At 36.1% G+C, this 23,279-nt stretch overlaps 1 protein-coding gene across 8 annotated transcripts in view; it reads left to right on the forward strand.

Moving 5' to 3' along the window:
- SOX6 (SRY-box transcription factor 6) overlaps positions 1-23,279 on the forward strand; it is a 382,363-nt gene that overhangs the window by 180,788 nt on the left and 178,296 nt on the right. For all 8 annotated transcript variants that reach the window (XM_069803757.1, XM_069803759.1, XM_069803760.1 and 5 more), the window contains one exon: positions 22,412-22,501. In XM_069803757.1, coding sequence (XP_069659858.1) covers positions 22,412-22,501 — 90 coding nt within the window. The remainder of the gene's footprint in view (positions 1-22,411; positions 22,502-23,279) is intronic.

The following is a 23,279-nucleotide window of genomic DNA, read 5'->3' on the forward strand; positions in this document are numbered from 1 at the left end:
TTCTTAGTGATAGTGTAAAGAAACCGGTTGAATTGCACCTTGCAAGTGGCAGGAAAAATTGCTTCTATATAAGCCACAAGTGAGAAACTTCATTTAGCTCACATACTATTCTACAAGGAAGAAAACAATGGAGCTTCATTTTGTGTAGCTCTCTAAGATAAAGGTGCCTGGCAGGCAATACCATTTAATGCTTACCACCTAAATGGTCATTTGTGGTGGGATTTGCAAAACTGCCTAAGAGATTTGGATGCCCAGTTCCCATTAAAGTTAATGAGAATTGGCAGCATCCAAATTCCCTTTGCAGCTTTGAAAATGTCAACCAGCCTTTCAGTGTTTGTGATCATGCTGTATGTTAAGAGAATGTTTCCTACAAGCTCTGTTTTTGTTAGGTTTTCTATTATGTTCCAGGAGTTGGCTCAGAATCTGGAGAGAAGCACAGTGATTGCAGTGACTTGCTCTGAGTTTGGGCAAAGATGTTAACCTTTCTGCTTCAAATACCTTGTCTGTAAATTGGAGACCCTAGCACACACTTGATTTTGCAGTATGCTTTCATATCGTTTGAATTTATTTATTTATTTGAAAAAAGTATTGATACTTACTAATACGAAGGTTTTGTTTCACTCTTAGTGTCCCGGTCTGTTGAGGTGTGTGAGACATGTAAGACCCTCACCTGTCTGAAACAGTTTTAAATGCATTAAACCATGGAACATTGTAATGATATAAATTATTTATGATATAATTGATGTACTCAGATACATAATGAGTCATGAGGATAGATGATCCAAACTCAAGCAAAAGTATGTCATCTATTAATATTAAGTATCTTTTCAAGAATGCATGATTTCTTTCAAGTTGTGGCTTTTTCACATGTGATTGCATTTTAATCTTTTGTCAGCCACCGTGTGCCATATACTTTCAGCTGACCCTTTCACGAAACCATTTCTTTACTTTGATCTCTGAGACACTGAGATTATCTGGTTTCTTAAAATTACATGGGTCACAATTTGAAAAAGTAAAATTTAAAATTTATGGGACCAATCTTGCAGTTCTTGCTTAGGTAATACCCTGTAATACCCCAAATGTAGCAAACTGTTATATTAAAGGTGCTAGCTGGACTTCCTGTCATTCTGAGATACCCCCACTGGACCAGATTTTCAAACAGCCCTAGTGTTAAACAGCTCTTATTTAGTCACATACAAAAATGTTTCTTTTATTAAAACTCTCAGCACTGAGAATAGCGGGAACACTTCAGAGAAATTGTTCACATGTTTTGAGTGCTTGAAAGAGAGTTGAACTTTCTGGAAAATCTAACTACTTGATTCTTGGTGGGAGAAATGGAAGCTCAGCAGCTGTCACAGAGTTCTATTCTAGTATCATATTTGGTGTGATATACGGTATGTATGTGTATGTTTCGACAGGTATACTGAATATTTGATACTTCGTTGCCTTAGCATCTAGTATCCTTTTCAAACAAAGAAAGTACAAAATCAAAGAAAATGCTGATCTATTTGTTCCAAGGGAGTGCACCACTTACTAGCTGTAGAGAACATCTATGGCTTGATAAAATAAGCTGTAACTTCAAACACAGTAGCTCACATATTGTACTATAATATACTGTGGGAAGGTTTCTTAGCCAGGAGAAAGGATAGATGAGTGTTATGGGCCAAGAAATATCATTTGATAGGTCTTGTGCAGAAACCATTATGAAAGTCTTTTTAAACTAAAAGTAATCTCATAGATTTTAGTAGAAAATAAATCAGTTTTCATGCTATTGAAAATTCATGTTTCTAAAATAAATCTTGTTTTAACCAACAAACATTTGGCTTCAACCAAAAGACCATCAGAGAATGTTCTTTATGCCATTAGTGAAGCAGAGCATATGTTTCTGCTTTATCGGTTGCTGACATTAAGCATACTGATTTACTGGTTTGAAACTGGTAGTTGGGCCGCTAGGATTCATTTAATTTGTATTAAGAATTAAGTTTAAATTTTCTGCTGCACTTTTAAATTTTAGAAAGTTTTGTGATTTCTATTTTTTTATATTACAGAGAGAGTACGGAATATTCTTAATACAGGATCTTTTACAAAGCCAGGCAATCTCCCATGCTCTGCGGCATGGAAAGGGTGAGAGTGGTCGCTGTTCTTTTGCGGGACTGTCAGTCGGCAGGCAAATAGGGAAAGAAAAATGACATTAAGCCCAAGTCTGCTGAACCTTTGCTATTGCAACCACTCTGAAATCAGAACCATGTTCATTTTGAAGTGAGTAGCCGCATGGAGCTTGGTGAACTTGGCAGTCTTTGCTGCTGATTATTGTGTGGTTACCTGCACTTACTGAGGACAGGACTCGTGGGCTCAAGAGATCCCTGCTTGACTGGGGCTCCTAATGTATGCAGTGGCTACTGACATTTCTGACAACTCCTTAGTAGCTTTTGTTGTGTCCCAACCTTCCAAGATAGGAGGTACGGCATAGGCTTTGTAAGTCATGGTAGAAGGACATGCGAAAGGGCTGTCCAAGGTACGATGAGAAAGGGTTAAGCTCCCCAAAAGAAGTAGCTGACTCCCCCCAGGGAGGCTCTGAATTCTAAAAACATATTCACAGCTGGTGGCTCCTATATTGCTTTGTCTGAAAGGTATTATATAACAGCCTTTTCTTCTGATGGAAGTGATATTTAGCTCATAGTGTCTTGAGTCTGTAGTTGTGTATACTGTGAACATACTTTCCAGTGACCCAAATGATCAGTTGTGGTTACTGACTTTGGATGCCTAACTTGAAACATACTGGGACTGATTTTTGAGATGTGTTCAGCACTTACAGCTTCAACTTCCAAAACTACTGGGCCCACCAACTTTGAAAATGAGATGTAATTTGATTCAAGCACCGTACCTAAAACTTCTGGCCATTTTTTAAATACTGGAATTGTGTATGTATCTGTATCTAGCTATAAGCGCACAGACGTATAAATAAGTTTCACAGGCATTCAACGTACATAAAATACATGGGTTCTATGTATTATTCCAATTCATCTGGGCAGTAAAACCCAGCTGTCATTAAACAACACTTTTCCTCTTTCAAATGACAGTTATGAAATGGCAAACTAGTCATTCTTTCAAAGACCCAGACCTCGGTTATTGAGATGCTCAGAAGCATCTGTTGATTTTGCTGTGCCTCTATTATGCCAGGCTGAAGGTGCTGTTGATAAAGCCCTTGAACAACCTTCCGTTTTAACAGGGATCAAATTCTCTTTATTAGCATGAAAAAAGAGAAATACTTATCATTTGAACTGGATAAAAGCTTCTCTGATTCTTACTAAATGTTTCTGGAATCACAGTCGTCAATAAACTCTTCCTTTCTTCTCTGATATTTGGAGGTGTTATCTTGTCTGCTAACAGCAAATCTGAAAAATAAAATTCTATATGTATTTCAATGAAAATTATACTTTATCCTGCCTATATTTGTGCAGGCAGGATTTTTCCTTTTACTTGGTTTCATCTTTAATCTAGCTTAAGAATGGAATGGTTGAGAGCTCTTTTACCATTTTTTTCATAGGGATAATGCTGAGAGTTTCATTAACAGAAAAGCTTACATCTCAGTGGAATACAGACACCCAAACTATTGTTTAGCTATCTAACTCCCAATTACACAAATGGCAATTAGGCACTTAAATCGTATTTAGATATCTGAATAACTTAAGGGATTTGAGCTAATAGATCTTTATGTCTGACACATTTCTTATGTGGAAAGGAGAATTAGGGAGGGGAGTATGAAAGCAATAGTACAATGTCTGATGAACTGATTCCTAGGTGATTTGCCTGACTGACTCTACACAGCATTTGTAAGCATTTCAATGAAACGTTTAGGAAATTAGCCACTGTCCTACTTATCAAATTTTGAAATTTCAGAGATCTACCTGACACCTTTGATTTTTCCAAAAGATAAGTTAAAAGGAGAGCAAACTCTTTCGTGAAGGCCAGATTCTCCTCAGGCGTGACTCAGAAAAGATTTTAAACATAGTTTCTTTTTGCACCTTATTTCACTGTATGGCTCAAAACAATATGATTTTTGCATGACATCTGTGGGCAAATTTGACCTCTGCTGAATAAACCCCACTGAAATTTGTCTAAGCAACTGTTTGAAGAAATGACCAGGTCCAGATTCTACTGGTTTTGGGTTGTTTTTTTTTTTCATCTGTAGATTGCACAAAAGCTAAGAAGGGACTTGGTGAGCAGGATCTCTTGGGCACTTTTGGTAATGATAATAACTAAAACGAAATTCTGAGCCCTACTTGGAATAATTAATTATTACATTTTCCAGGCATGAGTATTTGGGGCAGCTCTTTTCTGTCACATGTAATCATTTAATACTCATTATGAAATTATGGTCAGGATGAGCTTAATAACTTTGCATTGTTATGTTTTCAATTCAGTTATCTCTATTACACGATGTTATTTTTCAAGTCCATTTTTTAAAAATTGTGGTTTGCCAAATTTTCCTGTTTATGAACTATTCAGAGATAATTGAAATTGCCTGTTTCTCACATGTATCCTATTCATGCCATCTGCTACCTGAAATTTAGTTTGGATACCTGCCATGCAGTTGTAAAGTGTTTTCAGTTTTATTTATTTCTTGTTGACCACATGTTGTACCTATATTTGTGTGTATTTAGTATCTCATATATATATGTATGTAAAAAAAAAAAAAGAGAAAGCATTCATTTATCTTGATTTACCCAGTTTACAGCAAGTATTATTACCTAATGATGTCTCAAGCCCCAAATTAATTTCATTCAGATTTAATGAAATTTGGTCTTCATTCATGCCAAAAATTAAGAGTTACTGAATATGGAGTAGTTTGAAAATATGTAAAAGTTAAGATAGTGTAATTGAAAAAAAGATACTATTGTGCTTAAAGCTGTTTGTATTACCATTTTGCAAAAGAATTAAATTCTTCAGTAGTTGTGTGAGATAAAAGGATGATCTTTCTATCTGAGAAACTGAGTCATGAAAGGATTGAGGGCTTGATTATTCCCCCACTAGTGTTTTGAAAACCAGCAAGTTTTGCAGGAGTATGATGATAAATTCGGATATTCCTATATTCCAGCTTCATTCCAATGGGGTGGACCAGCTCGACTAGTCTGTGTGACCATCCAGGAGTAAGCAGAGCAGTTTCTGCAGCTTCTTCATGCTTGCGTGGTAGTTTAACAGTAGTCAGAGACTTTTTTTTGAGATAGTCTGAGAATTGTTAGATTTTTCTTAACACTAGATTGAACAACAACACTGTGTGAATATAGGTATGCAGCACAGCTGAGAGTTGATTTGTTACGATATTTATCTTCCTTTGTGCAGTGAGATGGTATAATTTACTCCTGGCTGTATCACTCAGGAGTAATGTTTTCTCTATTTGCTCTTGGAAATAAATTTTGTAGCAGGTCAGCCATCATATATCTTTCAAATTGTTTCAGAAATGTGTGTTTGTATATGTCTGTATATATAATATGCATTCTGCCTGTATCAAGGGCTGATAAAAATGCCCAATAGCAGCGTGAGTGCACAAAGCCTTTAACAGCCCAATCATTACAGTTGGGCATGCAGGCTGACTGTCTGCTCCTGCTCCTTTAAAGTTCCTGGGGGGCAAATTATTGGAAGGGGGGTCAGAGAGGAGCCATGGTTTCACCTCTCTATCTAAGCACATATAAAGAGCTGGCTGGTTAGAGGGAAGCATTAGGCTCCATCCACGGCCTCACCTGCTGAAGCAAAGCTCCTCTGAAGGTCTTGCTAGGTTCATGTGCCTGCATTGCTGCCTTGAAGGGCAATGGCATGTGTTTCACTCAATGTTTCTGAACGTGGAACTGCCACACTTTTCCAGAGAGAGAATGCAAAAGAGTTAGTGGCAGTAGAGAGGTAAAGCTTATTACTCCATTCTCCAAAGTATTCGTGGCTCTTGTATGCATATACTCTCCAAGTAAGCTTCTAAAGCCCCATGTAAAGCAGTATTTAATTCCTTGAAAGCTATTTTAATTCTCCATGAAAGTCCTTAACAGCATTTCTGAGAGGAGAATCTTGCCTGCTTTGGACTTACTGGCCCAAGCCCTCAGGTTGACTAAATCCAGGCTGGCCCTGAGGTGTTACCTGTGGTGTCTGTCTGAGCAGAATGCGTCTTTCAAGAGGTACAGGAGAAAAGAGGAAAAGGAGAAAAGAGTATGTGTTAACATAAAGACTAGATGATTCTAGGTAAAGGAGAAAGGAAACAGAAGAAGTCAAAAAAGAGAATAGAAATGTTAAGGAAGAAGGAGAAATTTTCCCTAATGGAGTCTGGAGTGCAAGAGGGGAGTGTTTGCAGAAGGGGTACAATGATTTATCCCCGCAGCCTGTTTCACCATTGGAGACCACTTTGTTGTACACAGAGAACCCAGCTTTCCTCTTTCATGCACGAAGAACCCAGTTCTCTAAACCCTATGCTTTACATGTAGGGATTAGAATGATTTCATATTTGCTTTCTGGCATTTAGCCTGTGGTCACCTGACAAGTGTGGCATTTTTAGGGTAAGTGCTATTATTTTTCCAGGCTCAGGGTTTACAGTCGTCATTCGATTTGGAAAATGTGGACTGGATGAATGGGCTTGTTCCTTTTGTAGGGGATTACAATAATACACGGAAGCTTGTGAGTGCTTCTGACAGATGTGTTGGCGGCCTGCCACTGCATGAAGGGTGCGGCTCTGACTGACAACTTGCAATTATATGATGATGAATGGTTCTGATGTGTGTTCAAGAGAAAACCACTTTCTAGAAAGTGAAAGTTGTGCATACGGTTCCTATAAAGTAAGTCTTAAGAAAAGCCCTAACTTCTATTTTTTTGTTGGGATAACCAATTTGGATCCCCTTTTCTGTCAAACGTTTTCTGGTCTTGATAAATAAGGGCCAAACCGAAGTTTGTATGGGGAAAATTAGCTTTGGCCCGTTTTGGCTTAAGAAATGCTTTATCTGCATTTTTAGTCAAACTGACATCATCACTGTGGAGATATACAAATGCATACACACAGAGAAATACTTAAATATATACACATGACTGTGCAGTAGCCAACAAGTTCATCAAAGAAAATCCATCGAGCAAAAAACCACTTTTCTGTCAGGGGTATAATTCACCCATCAGTAGGCCTGCGTAGCTCATGTTAGTGTTAATGGGAGTTTCAGCCACACACCAAAGACAGAATGTACCCGCAGAGGACTTATAAATGATCTCTTTCTTTGCTAGATTTAATCCAGATTTTTACAATACTGCTCTGTCAGAGTCACAGCCTCTGAGCAACGAGACATAGAGAAGGTCCAGTATAGGAGGGCGCCTGGCACCTTGGCCCTGGCAAGTTGTTACAGAATATGGTTGATATTGGCTGACTTGGTATTGTTTTCCAATGTGAGGACTGCATCTAGCAGCTGGTATGAATTGTCTAATTTGGGGGAGCTGTTGTGGATAACTTTGCCTGTTAGAGCTGTGATATTGTGAACTGAAACCTGAACACCTGCAAAACAAGAGAAATTGGGCTTTAAGATTAGGATGTGCCATCTAAGCAAGGAACAGGAGATTGTAAATGTAGTGTTTAAAAAAACCTTAAATTTTGTTTGATTTGAACAAAGATAAGAACATGTGTATCTGACCACGTAGATAACATATCTTTCTGGATGAAATATTACTGGTTTACAAGTGGGGTTTGTGTGGTTTTCTGGTTGGTCAAACTCTACTGACCCTTTCTGTGGACCGCTGGTCCTTGTCTCTCGTATAAAGGGATGGAAGCTTCTTCAAAGGAAAAAATATTTTTGCTTAAAAGTGCAGTCTTGAGTATAGGTGGAACATGCTCGTGGTATTCAAATTTTCAATCTAGTCTTTGCAAAAGTTACCATTGTTAGGGAGGAATTGTTAAGCAGCCTGATCCAACGTGATGATTCCTGCATGACTTTGCAGTAAACAATTATCATGGTTTCCCTATACATTTGTTGGCAATATATGTTCTTATTCTCTGATCATCAGCTATTTAATACAGTATAAGGCTCCACTTTTAGCACCTGGATCTCTGTCATTATCCATCTTTTGAAATTATTTCACTAGCACAAAAAGAGCAAAAAATGCAATCATCAAAATGAACAGGCAAATTTTATACTTATTTTGTAAATAACTGCAAAAAGTAATGGACTGTGGCAATTTAAATTCTCTAACCTGTGTTCTCAGACTAGTTGCCTGTAGTCTTAGGTGCTGAGTAGGTGCAGTTAATAGTTTTCAGAAGAAGGGAGATGTTATTGTCTTTGTATCAAAGTTCACATTTACACCACTGTTTATAAGATAATAAACTCATTAGGGAGTTACGTTTTGCTGAAGAAGGAAATAGTTCATTTCCTGCCAGCTGAAAAGCTTTTGGACAATCCCTGAAAATGTCTGGATGTGGGATAATTCACTGAGAGGAATTGCTGTTCCTAAATGCAAGATCTTGCCACAATTCTTACTTGCCTAAAATTGGAAACTTTTTGAACTTGAGAAACTCGAGCAATCTCGTTGTAGAATTAAAAAAATTTCACGTGACTTCAGCATTCATGGAATATACCAGCAGCTCTGGGACCTGCAGTGGCTGATTTGCCTTGGGAAGAGCTGTGCCCGTGCATACTGCCTGCCTCCCTTTGTGCAGGCAAAGGTACAATGTTCACTGACCACTGGCTTAAGCTGAGCATTAGCAGTTGTTCCAGTTGAGATAGTAAGTTATGTGACATGTACAGCTTTGAAAGGAAAAAGGAACAAAAATAATTTATTCCGTGGAGCTTAGGCCACTGAGTTCTCAAGGGTCTCTGCGTTTCACTATAAGTAATTAAGATGTTTCCATATAATTTTTCCCAGTGGCCCCAGTCAGGAAGTGTTAGGTGCTGTACATATAACAGCAGTAAAAGCAAACAACAGTCCTTGTCCCAGAGAGCTCTCAGTCAAATCTTATGATGAGAGGGAACAGGTGAAAACATGATTGGTGGGGAAAAGTGGGCACCACTCACAATGATATTAGCGTATTTGATATAAGGAGCAGCGGTCACAGTGTACCACCTGCCCAGCCATACATAAGGTGCTGTAAATTATACCTTGCCCATAAATAAGTGTTTAAAAAAAGCTTAAGGAACCAGAGATGTGTAACTTGCAATGTTTGAGACTCTGCCTTCTGAGTGCTCATGATTATATTAATAGTGTGAGTGCAAATGCAGGAGTAGAGTTTAGGCAGGTTTGCAGCCCAGCGATAGAGAAGTGATTAGTTGACAAAAAAGATTGTATGGTTGTCTAAATACGATGAGTTTTGTGGGTAGCATCAAGATAAAAACCCCAGTAAGATAATTCTCATGTGGAGTAAAGACAGTGAAAATACAACCAAAGGGTAAGAGATAAATCTCAACTTTAATGTATGGAAACACAAATTAGATGGACCGAACTGTCAGCACGTGGTGAACCTGGCAGCAGCCCAAACTTCTGCCTTTGGCTTGATAGTCGCAACCCTTTGCACTGCATGTTCAAACCATCGTGGCCACACTACTTTTTCTGTATGAAGTCCATACATACAACCTTGTATATAAAGGATCTAGCCTTAGAAATCATGCAGTGGCCTTGCTAAAGGCACTCTAAAAGACAGGAAGCATAGTTTACAATTAAGAAATATATAGATCCTGTTGTGAATGTTGTTATTCCTAGAGCACAAGTGCATGAAGTGCATTAGACTGTGTGAATTTGACTCTATAGAATACAATAGGAATCAAATCTTCACCTGTTACTCCTGCACTGAATTTGGTAATATATTTAAATCAATAAGGCAGTATGATAATTTTCTGATATACTATGTCATTTAGCATTTGAACAAAGATAATTTACTGTCTGTCCTGTTCTCTGGAATGGGTACTTCTTAGGTTATAAATCAGAACTTATCATTGAGGAAGCTTTTGTGTAGGGGTTGTTCTGATAATATGGAATTTTCTATTGGCCCTAAATATGAGAAAAATCCTTCTAAACAACCAAGTCTTCGTTAGATTCTTTTGCATTTGTGTAAGGAGTATATAATGAAACAGCATTAATTTACAATTTCAAAGTAACTGTGTAAAATTTCATGCATGCTTAAATTTTCTGGCGACTTATGCAGCTAAAATTTGGCTCATTATTTTGAACTGTTATAAATATAGAGTCTGGGTTAAAACAACAAAAGCAAGAAGACTAAATGTTGAAGACAGAAATCATGTAAATTGTCTTTGTTACGTGCAGTATAACTTTTAGTGAAGGTTGTGGAATAATTCTCTAGAGTTCCGTTGCCTATTTCTTGCTTGTAATGAGGAGGATTCTGGAAAAGAAAAGATGTTTATTAGCAGAATAGTAAATAAAGAATAACTCGAAACAGGTAGCATGAGCTTACTGTGGTTTCTCTGTAGCTATGAAGATTTAATTGTACTGAATATGTATTTACCTCTTTGGGTAGCAGATTTTGGGACGAGAGCTCCCCAAGTATTATTAAATCCCCACTCAGATGTTTCCAAATGACCCCCGTTTTCTTGGCTCTGAAATTTATTGTATTACTATGCTACATATTTTGGAAAGATGTATATGGTGATGAATTTGTGTACCAGCTTTGGGGGCAAAAATTATTTTCTGCCGAGAAACACGTGACAGGTCAAGTAGCGCATCACACTGTGATATCACTTGCTCTAAGCAGACAGGGGAACCCGTACAGGTCTGTCAGCCTGTACATGGGGGATGTCAAGATTTGCTCTGTCAGGAGAGCAAAAGGGGGTTGTGTCTGTTTTATGCACCAGGACAGGGTGCAACATGCACTCTTTTATTATCATTAGTGCTTTTAATTGGTAAAGTCCAGTCCAGAGAAACCAAAGCCCATTTCCTGTTCACCCTCTCTTTAATTTGGCATTATCAGTAGCCTTCAAATTGCCATCGTTTCCAAATCTGGCTACTAAATCTATTTTAGAAAAGTCTGACCTGTATATAAGCATAGGTTTAAAACTGTTTTGTTTTTGCAGAATGTCTGCATAACCCGTGAAAGCTTTCTTCAGGTAACCAACAGAATTTAAAACATTTAAAAATTGAAACAATTTTTTTTTCCATGTAGATAAGTATAATTTTTCTTACATGACTAAACAATATTTTTCATCAAAAAGAATTCTGATTCATCCAGTTCACCAACAGGATGATCCTCTCTGAATGTAAAACTGTCCAGCAGATTGTTATATCCTTACTGGTCAATCTGAAGCCATTGTGTCTATTAGTCACTTATTATTCAAGCTGTGCTTTGAAGACATGGATATTACACATTTGGCTGGATTTTTTCAGCATACTCTGTAAATGTGCTACAAACAAATGATCTTCTCAAAGTCTTTGTAAAGAGGAAAAAAGGGTAGTCCGTATGCCAGCTTCACAGGTATTGGACTAAGAGTGTGATTTTAAAAACATCATTGATTTATTGGTTGTTCAGCTTGAGGTGCTTAGGTACTGATTCTTTTCCCGAGGACCTAACTTTGTGCAGCAGTTTATATATAGCTATATATATTATAGCTTCAATCTTTACATTGACTTTACATTGACACAGCTGCAGCTGTGAATGTTCAGCAATTCCTCAAATACAACCCCAAGTTCTTTAAATTGAGCTCCCAGAAAATGAAACTGCGACCCATCATTTCTCCTTTTGCAGTTCCATCCCTCATTCATTTAATTTCTTTGACCTTTTGCAATGAAACGTGGCCAATGATGGTGTGGGCAACAGCCTCATTTGCTCTGCAGTTCCAGTTTATGCTTTTGTCCAAGATTGTCCCATGTACTGAATGTAGCAAGAATCCTGTTAAAAAAAAAAAAGTGTACTTTTTTTTTTAATTGCATGGGGGTTTTTATTTAAAGAATGTATCGTAATGTTTATTCACACGGGAACTGAATTAGGATTTCCTGGACAACTTTAATTCTAGCATTTCCATATCTTTCCAGTACTTGACTTTACAAAATCAATAATATTCTTTTACAAGAAAATAACTGATGGCTAATTTTCAGCTCTATGCATATACGGAAATGAAAATTTTAAGATATTACTCTTGAAGATATTACTGGATTCTTTTATTAAATCTTTCCACAGATTTTTAACAAACCAGCTATTATTCCTGAAATATATATCCATGGCAAGTAGATTGATGCTTGTGAGATTTGTAAACCTTTAAAGTTCTGTCTGCTGGAATTAGCTCAGGAAGGTCTTGCTTGTTCTATATTTGTATTTATACAGAATATGATAGTTTGTTTAAGTCAAAACTGTATTAGTATAAAAGAGGCCATAGAACTGATTTTGTCAGTGTATGTTAGTGTCCTGGAAAAGACTGCATCATGTGCCACAGAGACCTTCAGAAATGGTAAATAGAGAGGAGATTCTAGCTATTGTTTTCATTCCTTTGCATCCTTGTTTGAAGTCATTTCAAATCAAGAGCATATTATTTTGCTTTCTTTGTATTACACTTTTACATACAAAAACGCTTAAGGATTTCTCATGAAAAATTCTTTTTGTTATACAATTGTTTTAATTTCAGAATATTTTATGTAAGAGCTGAGTTAAGATTTTTATACACAATATTAAGAAGCCTTCAAATCATTAAACAGATGTTTATTACTGCATTATTAGGGTAATGAGTAGAACATGTTTTGGGGAACAAAATAGAGGTCTTTTGAATCATCCATGTTTTGTTCATAAATCATCTGGTGTCACAAATTTTCCGAGGAACATTAATCAGTTTAATAGAAACTGATTTTTCTTGCTTTTCAGGAAGTCCTCCCCCTCCCCCCCAAACTAACCTGGTGCGGAGGAGGTTACACACGCGTGTATTTTTGTATTACCTTTTGTTTAAGATGTTTTTACTCCCCCAAACTTTTACTAATATTTTCATAGTAATTTTATGGAATTTCTGCTTTGTTAAACCATACAGTACTTATTTGGCATTGCACTAGATAAGAGAAGACGCAATGACATAAAAGCCTATTTGTGCTACCAAATAATTTCTTGAGTTGAGCTGGGATCCTCCGCTTGCTTCAGCTTGGTATGAGGATCTGGGAGAGCTGTGCAACATTAAGAGAAAATAAAATCTGCCCCCATGTCTTTAAGAAGATAAGACCAGTGAGTGGGTTTAGTACATAGCTGAACACAGGGTGACACGCAATCTGCCACTTCTTGAGCTATTGGGGAAATTCATTTGTAAAAGAAAGATGCTACATGTCCAGAGGCCATGTGATACACAATTTGTTCCAGAGCAGTTTAATGAAGAAAGGTTTAAACACTAAATTCTCAATAGTTTGAGTAATAATGAAAAGAATGTCACTTCAACAAACAAGCCTTTGAAAAGAGTGGATACCAAAGATGAAAGTGAATTCTTTAGGATTGTAAAAGGACTATAACAAGGAATGGAGGTATGAGATTAAGAGGAAGAATAATTAGGCCAAATATTGGGAGAAATTTCAAATCTATTTAAGACTAACTAGACTTTGATGGAGCTATGCTGATGAGTTCTAGCTAAGATATTGGCTCAGTCTTCTTTTCCACTCCGAGGAAAAAAAAATTGATCTTCTAGAGCTGGTCAATACAGAAAGGTGTGAATATGTGGAAGCCGAGAAAAATAATGAAGATTTTGACAACTGCTTCCATTACAACAACTTTCTTCTTTTGCAAAATAACAAATATTGCAAATCCTCTTGATTTTGTTACTTTGCTGATACGTACTAAGAGACAGGAAAACAAGTGTATCATTCTCCTTTATTATATCAGTTTATGTAATCTTCTGGCCAGGGATTGAAGCAAATTGTACTCCCCTTTTCCTGACTATCCCTGATTGCTGTTGCGTAAAGCCCGACACTCTCTCTTGCCAATATTATATTTTCACTTGGGAAGTAAATAGAAGTGCACATACTTAGGGAATAGGTGATTACTTATAATATACAGTATACTAGCATTGTAATGCAAATAAGGCAGTGATGTGTACTTCAATGAATACAGCCAATCTAACAGTAAAATATAGCTTATAATGGAAGGGAAACTTTAAGTGGAGGAATGAAATGTACATGTAATTTTGACAGACTTAAAAGATATTTCTCTTCTACTGATATGCCAAAACATTACACCCAAGCGATTACACTGACATTTGAGAAAGCTCCTTTTGACATACATAGTGTACTGTCTAGTGCAGTGTTCATGAAATTAACATTTTCCTGAAGTAATCATATACAATTAAGTGACCAAATAGTTCTGAGGCAATACAACTGTATTTCACAGGAACTAAATATATTTCTTCATACTGATCCTGCATGTTTTAGTTGAGCAGTCATTAGCATGTTTATAATGGTTCTAATTTAGCACAACATTTTCTGAATTTTATCCTTGAGTCATTTACAAATTGTTCATATTGAGTAAACAAAGGAAACAGATTGCATTTTATACTTAGTAATTTATCTGAAAGAAGAGGGGAGGGTTAATTGTCTGAAAGTTTTGCTCTGTTTGGGGAAGTGATTCTAGTCTTGCATTGCTTGGCACACAATGTCTTTTTCCCTCTGTTCTGGGAAAAAAAAAAAAAAAAGAATGGAGGAGTGAGTAAAATGAAAAATTAGGAGCAGGACAAGATTTGCCACTCCCAAAGGGGAGTGTGGAGCAGAATTGGAGCTGGCACGAGATTATCTAAAACAGTTGGTGCATTCCTTAATGATCAAGTGCTTGAGAAGTCCAGCTCTCTCTCACAGAGCATCTGTGTTGATGTTTATATCAGTGCCCTGCTGTATGGGAAAAGCATGCTTTCTCTTGTTGCTTTTCTAAAAATAGTGTGGCATATAGCATTGTATGAGTTATTTTAAGAGAACAAAAACATTTGCAAGGTTAAAGGTTCTGCTTTTTAATAAATAAATAAAAATAAAGGTCAGAACTGTATCTTGGGTTATTCTTTCCATGAAATTCAAACTTCTTTTTATCTAGAGTTTTGCACTGAGCAGAATACATTCTGCTCAGTGCACATGCTCTTTGCACTAGAGAATTCCTGTTGAAACAAGCCATTTTAGGCAGAATTGGTACAAGCTTCAGACTCTCTACAGTTTTTCCCACTAGCCACATCATAGACAGCAGGTCTGGAAATCACCCCCAGTTAAATTCCAGTGTTTCTGTTTAGAATGTCTGTTGTTTCATGCAAGATCTAGACCATTCAAGTAGTGCAAATGAATTCAGAGGAAAACCAGAACATTTTAATGCCTAATTATTTTTAGTGAGCTTGGAGAGTTTTAATTAAAAGTTAAGAGAGCTCTCCAAGCTCTTACAGTTCTAATTTTATCATATTGTGGAAGTCTTGTCACTGTGAAAAAATGTACAGCGGTTGGCAGATTTACTTGGTTCCCTGTCCTAAACAAAACTGTAATGTTAGGTAGTCAGATCTCAGTCACATTTCCATTATTGCTCTTGCAAGAAAACATCTACAGTGAGCTGACTGCCTTTTGCATATAATTGTATTTAGGAAGGCTTCTTTGCCCTTTTTCTGGTTTTCTGTTTTCTTTTTTTCCTTTTTTGGTTTTACAGTACTGCTTACAGGTTGCACTGAGAATCAGAACCAACTTCCAATTCATGATCAGAAATGTGCTAGGTGTTCAACAAAACCCTTGTGAGATACACAGTCTGTGCCAGAAACATCACAGCCTCAATAGCCAACGCAGACAAAGAGGTGGATAGAAACGAGTCAGAATGAGAGACTGGCCAGGATTACTTGGATACTTAACGGCAGGAGCAAGATATAGGATTTAGGAGTGATTTTTTTTGGTAACTTGCAGTAAATGCAGCGAAAGGAATTAGCAGATTTTCCTGTTCTAAATGTCGTGTTGCTCATTTTTGTGTTGTGATTGTGTTTTTGATTTTCAAGGACTTGGCTTTTGAAAGCTTATGAAATCAAGAAAATCTTGAAAAGTTGTCCAAAGAAATCAGTTCACTGGCTAACACCATGTCTGAATTGCCTTATATTTTAATTTTCTGCTAGACCACAACAATTAATTACTGTACGAGACCAGTATGGAAATTGAGAAGGATGAGATGAGTTTCCCCTGACCTGTCCCTCCACTGACAGCAAGATTGAAGCCAAGCTGCTTATGAGCAAGAGACAGTGGCAGTACGTTGCAACTATGGATGTTGAGCCTTCAGGCAGATTTTTGATTAGTTTTGTATTGTTGCTCTCTCCTTTTCTTTTATTTAAAGTTTATTGAAACAGAAAAGGATAATTTGTGTTTGAAAGAAGAAAAAAAGTAACTATGGCAACAAAGAATCTATTTTAGTAACATTACACAAACTTTACATCCTTGGATTAAAAAAGAATAGACAGTACTACCCGGCAGTTAAGTTTCTGATAGTCATGGTTAAATTATATTTTTATTTCTCAAATCATGAATGTAAATGTAAAGTCCTTAATTTAATTTTGAATTGTTAGAAGATTATAAGATCACGTTCTTTCGGAGTGAATTAAATTAACCTTTTGCCTTTCCCTTTGATACCAAAATGTTAGAGCTTGCATGTAATTTTAAATTACATAATACAAAGCATGAAAATTAGGAAATATTTTTATGATATAGATCTATGCTAGGTCATTCTTTACCTCAAGGAAATCTGATGGGCAATGAACTCACAAAAGGCATGTAAACAAGCTGTTCTCATGCACTCAGAGATGGATCAGTTAATCAAAGGTCTCAACACAGGTATTTTAAAACTCATCACCGGATTTACAAAAATATACTTAATTTTCTGAATAGTTCACATTTTTTATGAATGGATCTAATAATAGCACCAAGGGACCTGGTGTTTTAGTTTAATTGTAAATAACAAACACTGACTAGGGTAAATCTAAATTATGCTTGACTTTTATTCAGGAATATTTGTAGAGTACTTTTTTAATGTAGATTTTTCTACTCTGAACAGGATTTAGTATTCTATTAAGAATACTAAAGCAAACCTTCCTCTTTCAGATGCATGATAGCTTGTGTTGTTATTATTAATTTTAGATGCCAGGTCCTTAGCTTCACTCACTTGAAAAAAGCACATTTGCACTTGAAGCATGGGGTGAGGTGTGCAAAGGTACAATAGGGAGCAGGGCAACCAAATGGTAGCCACTTTAATGTTTATTTGCAGCTTATTTGGTTTTGGGGGAAAAAAGCACCTCTTCTCCTGTAGTAGGAATCCAGTATGGTAGGCCTCGTAAACACACAAATGTCTGTCCCAAGGAGTTCATAATCTCATTTAACATTCTTTTGCAGAACCACCCCCCACCCCCCAACACTTTTTCTCTAACAAATATTTCATAGATGCTGACAGGGTAATTCCACTTGTGCTGTTTTTCTCATGATAGAAACTTGAATGAGGCATTTGAACTCATTTGACAAAGGCTGATCCAAAGGACACTTTTTCTCCTGTGGAGCTGAAGGCAAATAAATGTAATAAGAGTAGCTTAGAGAATACAGAGCATTAGAGATAGAAGAACTTGCATATTGTTATGTAGTCCCAAAGCTTGCAAAAATATGGTCTTTTTATGTTTAGCTGTATCTACTAAATTGTAATGGGGTATAACTTTAGACTATAGTTCTGAAATGGAGACAAAGATGCCACTAATTCTGTAGTATTGTTCTTCTAAAATGCAGAAAAGAAGTTTATGCTCCTCCTGCTGAGGATCTGATCATGTTTTAGAACAGTTTCTCTTGTAGTATGCCTGATTACGCTTCTAATTTCTCTACCTTGCCTTTCCCAGTGTCTTTTCCCTTGAGATGGAACAGTTCAGATGTGTGTAGAACTATGTCACCTATACCTTTGATTGAATTATATTTCTGTATTGTTTATGAACTTGCTATGCATTTGCAATCATTATTAATAAATCAATGTGCTTTTGTCTTCTGTCACAAAGTAATGTATGTATTCAAAAAGAATTGTATGCAAAACAAGTCACGTTTTAGAACTCGTATCATTAATAATTATCAGTTTGCAGTATTGTTGCAACATGTTTTGAGGGAAGCTTATTATAAAAGAAATAACAAGGCACTGCACAGTCGCAAGAATAAGACACTTCAGTTGATCACTGGTATAGGTGTTATAAATATGCCAGTCTGTACTATAGTGTTTTATTAAGTCTCAAAAAGTCAAAGCTGATTTGAAATAATAATGTCTGACAGTCAGTGCTTTGAAGTTTTGCTGCTGCACTCTCACATTTAGGCTTTCTTTTATGTATGACTTTACCATAAAAAACAAAAACACACACATGGCATGAATGCTTTTTTTTTTCCTATCTGTATTTCAAAGAAAGTAATAAGAGGCTCCTTCAGTGAATTAAAAGGAAAAAAAAAAAACAACCAACCAGGAACAACCCCCAAAATCAATGAGGATAGGTGCAGGCCACTGTAAGGTCATACAGTATTCATGTAAGCTATAGCTGGGGTTGGTAACTTGTTGAAGACTGTAAAAGTGAAATTGAAAAGAAAAGAAAAAAGGGGAGAATAAGGAAGAGACAAGAGGCAAAAGCTATCCTTGATAGGAACAAGATGACTTTCATTCAGTCGGAAGAACTTGAGAGCTTGGCTGTGATAGCTAACACACTCGTTCTTCATCACCGGTCGTGCAACAAAGAGCTGGATTCCATCCATTCCATGACTGATTGATTACCCAATGGACAAATGTTAATTCTTTTCATCGATGCTTTGTCATTGTGGAGAGATCCTTTTCATCTAACACCTAGGCTTTTTTTCTCAGCTTTTTTTTTTTTTTTCTGCTTATTTATCTTTTAACATCCTCTTCTCATTCACCTTTGCAAAACTGTCAGGTCTAACAAGATTCTCACAGTACTTTAAACTCCTTTAGTCTACAATTAAAATTGCTAACAAAGTATGTAATAAACTGTGATATTAAATAGTACTCAATGATTTCATTTAGTCATCTCAGTCTAATTATACTTAACCTGTTTGCTGTCCTTGAGAGAAAATTCTTCCTAATTCACAAGAGAATAATATAAAGGATGAGAAGCTGTGTGTTGTTAATATAATAAATTGCTCCAGTGCAACTTCACGAGTTTGCTCTTACATGTGTCAGTACAAAATATGCTACTTTGCGGCATAAGCCCAACTGTGGTTTATAAAGTCAGTGAGAAGAGCTAAAAATGTATAAATGCTAATTTCTTTCTTTGCTTCTTTTATAATTGTCTTTAACAAGAATACCCCTGAATTTTGAAAATGTCGGGATCCACAAGGTTTTGGAATGGTGCTGAAGCAGAGCCTCAGTGCAGGGAGAGTGATGCAGTGCAGATGTGAATTTGGGCTTCTTCAATGTTCAGTGCTGGATTCCGAGTCGATGTTCTGTTTCTATAATGAATCAAATCAGAAAATGAATCAATATGGATGAAGATGTTTTACTGATGTCAGAAGATATCTTTGTAGATTTTATATGCATGTAAAAATTAATTTTCAGTACAGAAAGAAGAAAAAATCCCTTTCTTATTCACAAACCTTTTCAAAATGTGTGTTTGTGAACACAGAACACAGAACTTGAAGGGAGACATGCCTTTCAAGTATAAGCCTTTATATTTAGTTTCATGTCTAATGTGGAGGACCTCCAGAGAGCTTTAACACGTATCATTATTTTAAATTCTAAAAATCATGCAGATTAAACCTGCTAATTGAAAATTTACAGGAATTTCAAAAGAGCTATTTCTACAATGTTATAAAAAAGTTTATTAAAAGGCTCATTGTGTGTTTTTGTAATCTTCCCAATAACAAAATACAGTAGCTATAAATTGTGTGGTATGATCTATAACATAGAGTTTGAATGATATAGGGGTGTTTAAAAAAATGTTTCTTAAGGAATTTTTCAGTCACTTACTTATAGAGATAAAAATTGCAACTGGCAATGTGATTATATCAAAAAGAAAGCACACAGATAGACCTGTTTTCCATTCCAGTTCTTTCTCAGTCTATCTTTAGAAATATGGGTTTTGCCCTTATAAGAACACTACAGATAAACATGGGTGTTCTTAAGAACAGTAAGAGAAGAAATAAAGCAAGTGCTTCTGAGGAAAGTATTTTACCAACTCCTGTGATATGCTAATTGTTCCTTTTAAAAAAAAAAATAAAATTTGTCCTTCTTTGTATGAATTGAGGTAAATATCTTAGTTAAAAAGCAGTAGAATACATAACTTATAGCAAACATCTATAAACTAAATAAAACTCTAAAGCTCTTTCTTTTTCGGGGATGAGGGGTCTGAAATTTTGGCAGGGGAGAAACACAGAAACATCTTTTTAAACTAATGATGATATCACAAAAAAGGCCAAATTATAATGTTCTATTGATAATTGATGGTTATTTCTTGATTCTTCTATTATCAGGCCAGAACTCATAAAAGTAATAAGTGCCTGTTATTGTTAAAAGTAAATTGTTATTCTATAACAAGTGTTTTAACACTGCCTATTGCAACTTACAGCTCCTTAATTTTGTCTCTTTCATAGAAAGATATAATTAGTAAATAAATTAGCTTTTCTACTGAAATATTACTTCAAAAACATTTACGAGCTGTGTTGTCTTTCCACGGAGGCTTGCACGGTGAAAATGTGTTGCAATTAAAACCTGATCTTTGATCTTTTGGTAGTTACAGTTTGGTTTGCTTTCAACCGGTTTTTGTTTTTAGGTTGTTTTTTGTTGGGGGTGTTTTTTGTGGTTTTGTTTCAAATGAGCGATGATAATGTGAATTTTTAGGCTGAAACTACTTGCACCCTAAAATATGATTGGCCAAGTGACTGTTGTCTTTCTTAAACTTCTCCCTAGATCTTTAACTCCTCCTTTTGTGACCTCTTTGAATGCTGCTCCTTCCTCTGAGAATTTTTAGAATCCTCTGAGGTGTAACAAACTGTTACCCGTTGCATTGATGCGATCTGTGTTGTCATTCTTAATCTGGTCTTTTTGCTTTTGTTTTCACTTGTGTGAGTGCTTCTGACGGGACTGCTGACATGAGAATTTGAGCCACAATTTGCCCTTAATCTGCCAGTAATTTAGCAGAAGATAAGTTAGGCTGAATTCTGCCTTCTTGTACACCCCAGTGTTAATTCGTAAGTGACTGGAGCGGGATCAGTGCAAATGTTGTCAAAATTTGGAACATTGTTAGTTATTTAGAAAGCATTGATCTCCTCCTAACACAAACAGCAGCTTGCTATGAGAGTTTCTAACAAACTAAGGTGTAGGGCTCTTCCCAGTATATGCGCTAAGAAACAACGTGCTCAGCATGACCCAGTGATACGTGGCTCATGGCAAAGATTCGTTTTAGGAATAGAGTTGCATTTAAATAACATTTTGCTAAACTGGGCCTAAGGGATTCCAGGGTGTTTAACATAGGCATTGTTGATGAGTCTGTCTGCCAATGAAAGTAAATGCACAATATTTAATGGAGATTCTATTATTACTAACTGGGAAGGGAAAATAAGTGTTCAATTGTGTATAAAGTTTTCTTGATAATTGTTTTTAAATCTGAATTGTGGTTCTTAAAGTCATAAAACTCTGGATCACAACATCAACCATAAGAATTCCCATCTTAAAAATCACCTTTTGTAAGTTATCTGGAAGATTATGTATAATTTAGACTTCAGAGGCAATTAGTTTAATTTAGGAACTGAAAAAACCTTTAGATTTTATTGAAGTCTGTTATGCTCAATATGAAGTTTTCTAGTGGAATTGGGGTCTGATCATAGGAAACCTACTAAGGCCAGTCTTCAGTGTAATGACTTCAGTGACAGTCTTGCCTACAGAAGGCCTCCCAGATTGGGACAAAGATTTGAAATGTATTCTGAACTTCAAATTATGAAAGCCGATCTTCTAATCATTGCATGTTGTTTATAGCGTACTGAGAAAATTTCTGATACTGTGAACATCCAATATGTAGAGTGCTTTTATGAATTCCATGGAGACATTATATGAATAACTTTTGCATTGACATGGTAGTAAAAATGGGTTTCAGATGTCACTGTGTGCCAAATTTCCAAAAAAAGCTTCTAAATCTTCATGTATAATTTTGAGTGTACAATCATTCTCAAATGAAAAAGACAGAATTTGTATATACATTGGCAATCTATGCATGTAAATTGGCAGTTAGCATGCATAAATCCTGAATGAAGTTTTTCTTTCAATTAGACCCTTGTTAAATCCATAGTAACTCCATTAACCTCAGTGGAATTACTTTGGATTTAAAATGCAGTTAAATAAGAACCCTGTTTGGCTACAAGTTCATTTCCCTTTGAAACTCTGGTCCAACTAGAACAGGGAGAAGAGTTTTAAAATGAAGGTGGCACCTGTTTTCCTGATGTGTGAGAATATATTTGATAATTTTCTCTTTTTTTTTTTAAATAGATTCATCCTGCATGGAAAAGCTACTTTCTAAAGACTGGAAGGAGAAGATGGAAAAATTAAACACAAGTGATCTCCTTGGAGAAATTAAAGGTATCTCAATAGATCAAATTTTAAATATTTGCATATATTATAAAAAGGGGATTGAGGATTTTCTGAAGTTCAGAAAAAATAATAGAAATAACAATCATAACTAGAGGGTGCTTTCCTCTTTCCAGTCAACTCACCCTGTTTTTTAATGTTTATCTTTGAGACAATGGATGCATCTGCCACATAAATAAATTAGAGTGTCACAATCAGTTATAGGATGTTATCATAAACACCAGGTTAGTTACATTAGTTCATTGACATTAGCTATATATCTCTGTGACCAGAGGAAGAAGAAGAAAGATCTTGGTACTGTTTCTTTGTGGTTGCATAAACTATATGTAGAAAATGCTTTCAGATTATAAAAGGGGGTAATTGTGTGATTACTGTTCTAAATCTTTGATTCAAAATAGGGGAAAAAAAAAGAATAATTCTTTATATTCATGCTATTCCTGCGGAGAAAGAGCAGCTCTGGGTGAAATTCGGGACCTACTGAAATCGGCGCAAGTTTTATTGCATATATAGACAGTACTTTCCAGTATTTCCAAGATTTGTTGAACCAGCAATCCAGTAAAAGTGGAATTCCCTTGACAGTTAAGTACTATGTAGAAAACCTGAAGTGTTTTTCCCCACCCATCAATTCTTCCATGGATTTTCTTAGTGAGAAGAAATTCAGTGTTATTGATTAAGCAACAAATTAAAAAGGTGGTTTTTTGTGCTGTTAGAAAGGGTCATAAGGCATGTTTGAGGAATACACAAGGTACCTAAGATTCATTTCTCTTCA

Source organism: Haliaeetus albicilla, chromosome 16 (assembly GCF_947461875.1).
Source record: "Haliaeetus albicilla chromosome 16, bHalAlb1.1, whole genome shotgun sequence".
NCBI classification, from domain to species: Eukaryota; Metazoa; Chordata; class Aves; order Accipitriformes; family Accipitridae; genus Haliaeetus; species Haliaeetus albicilla.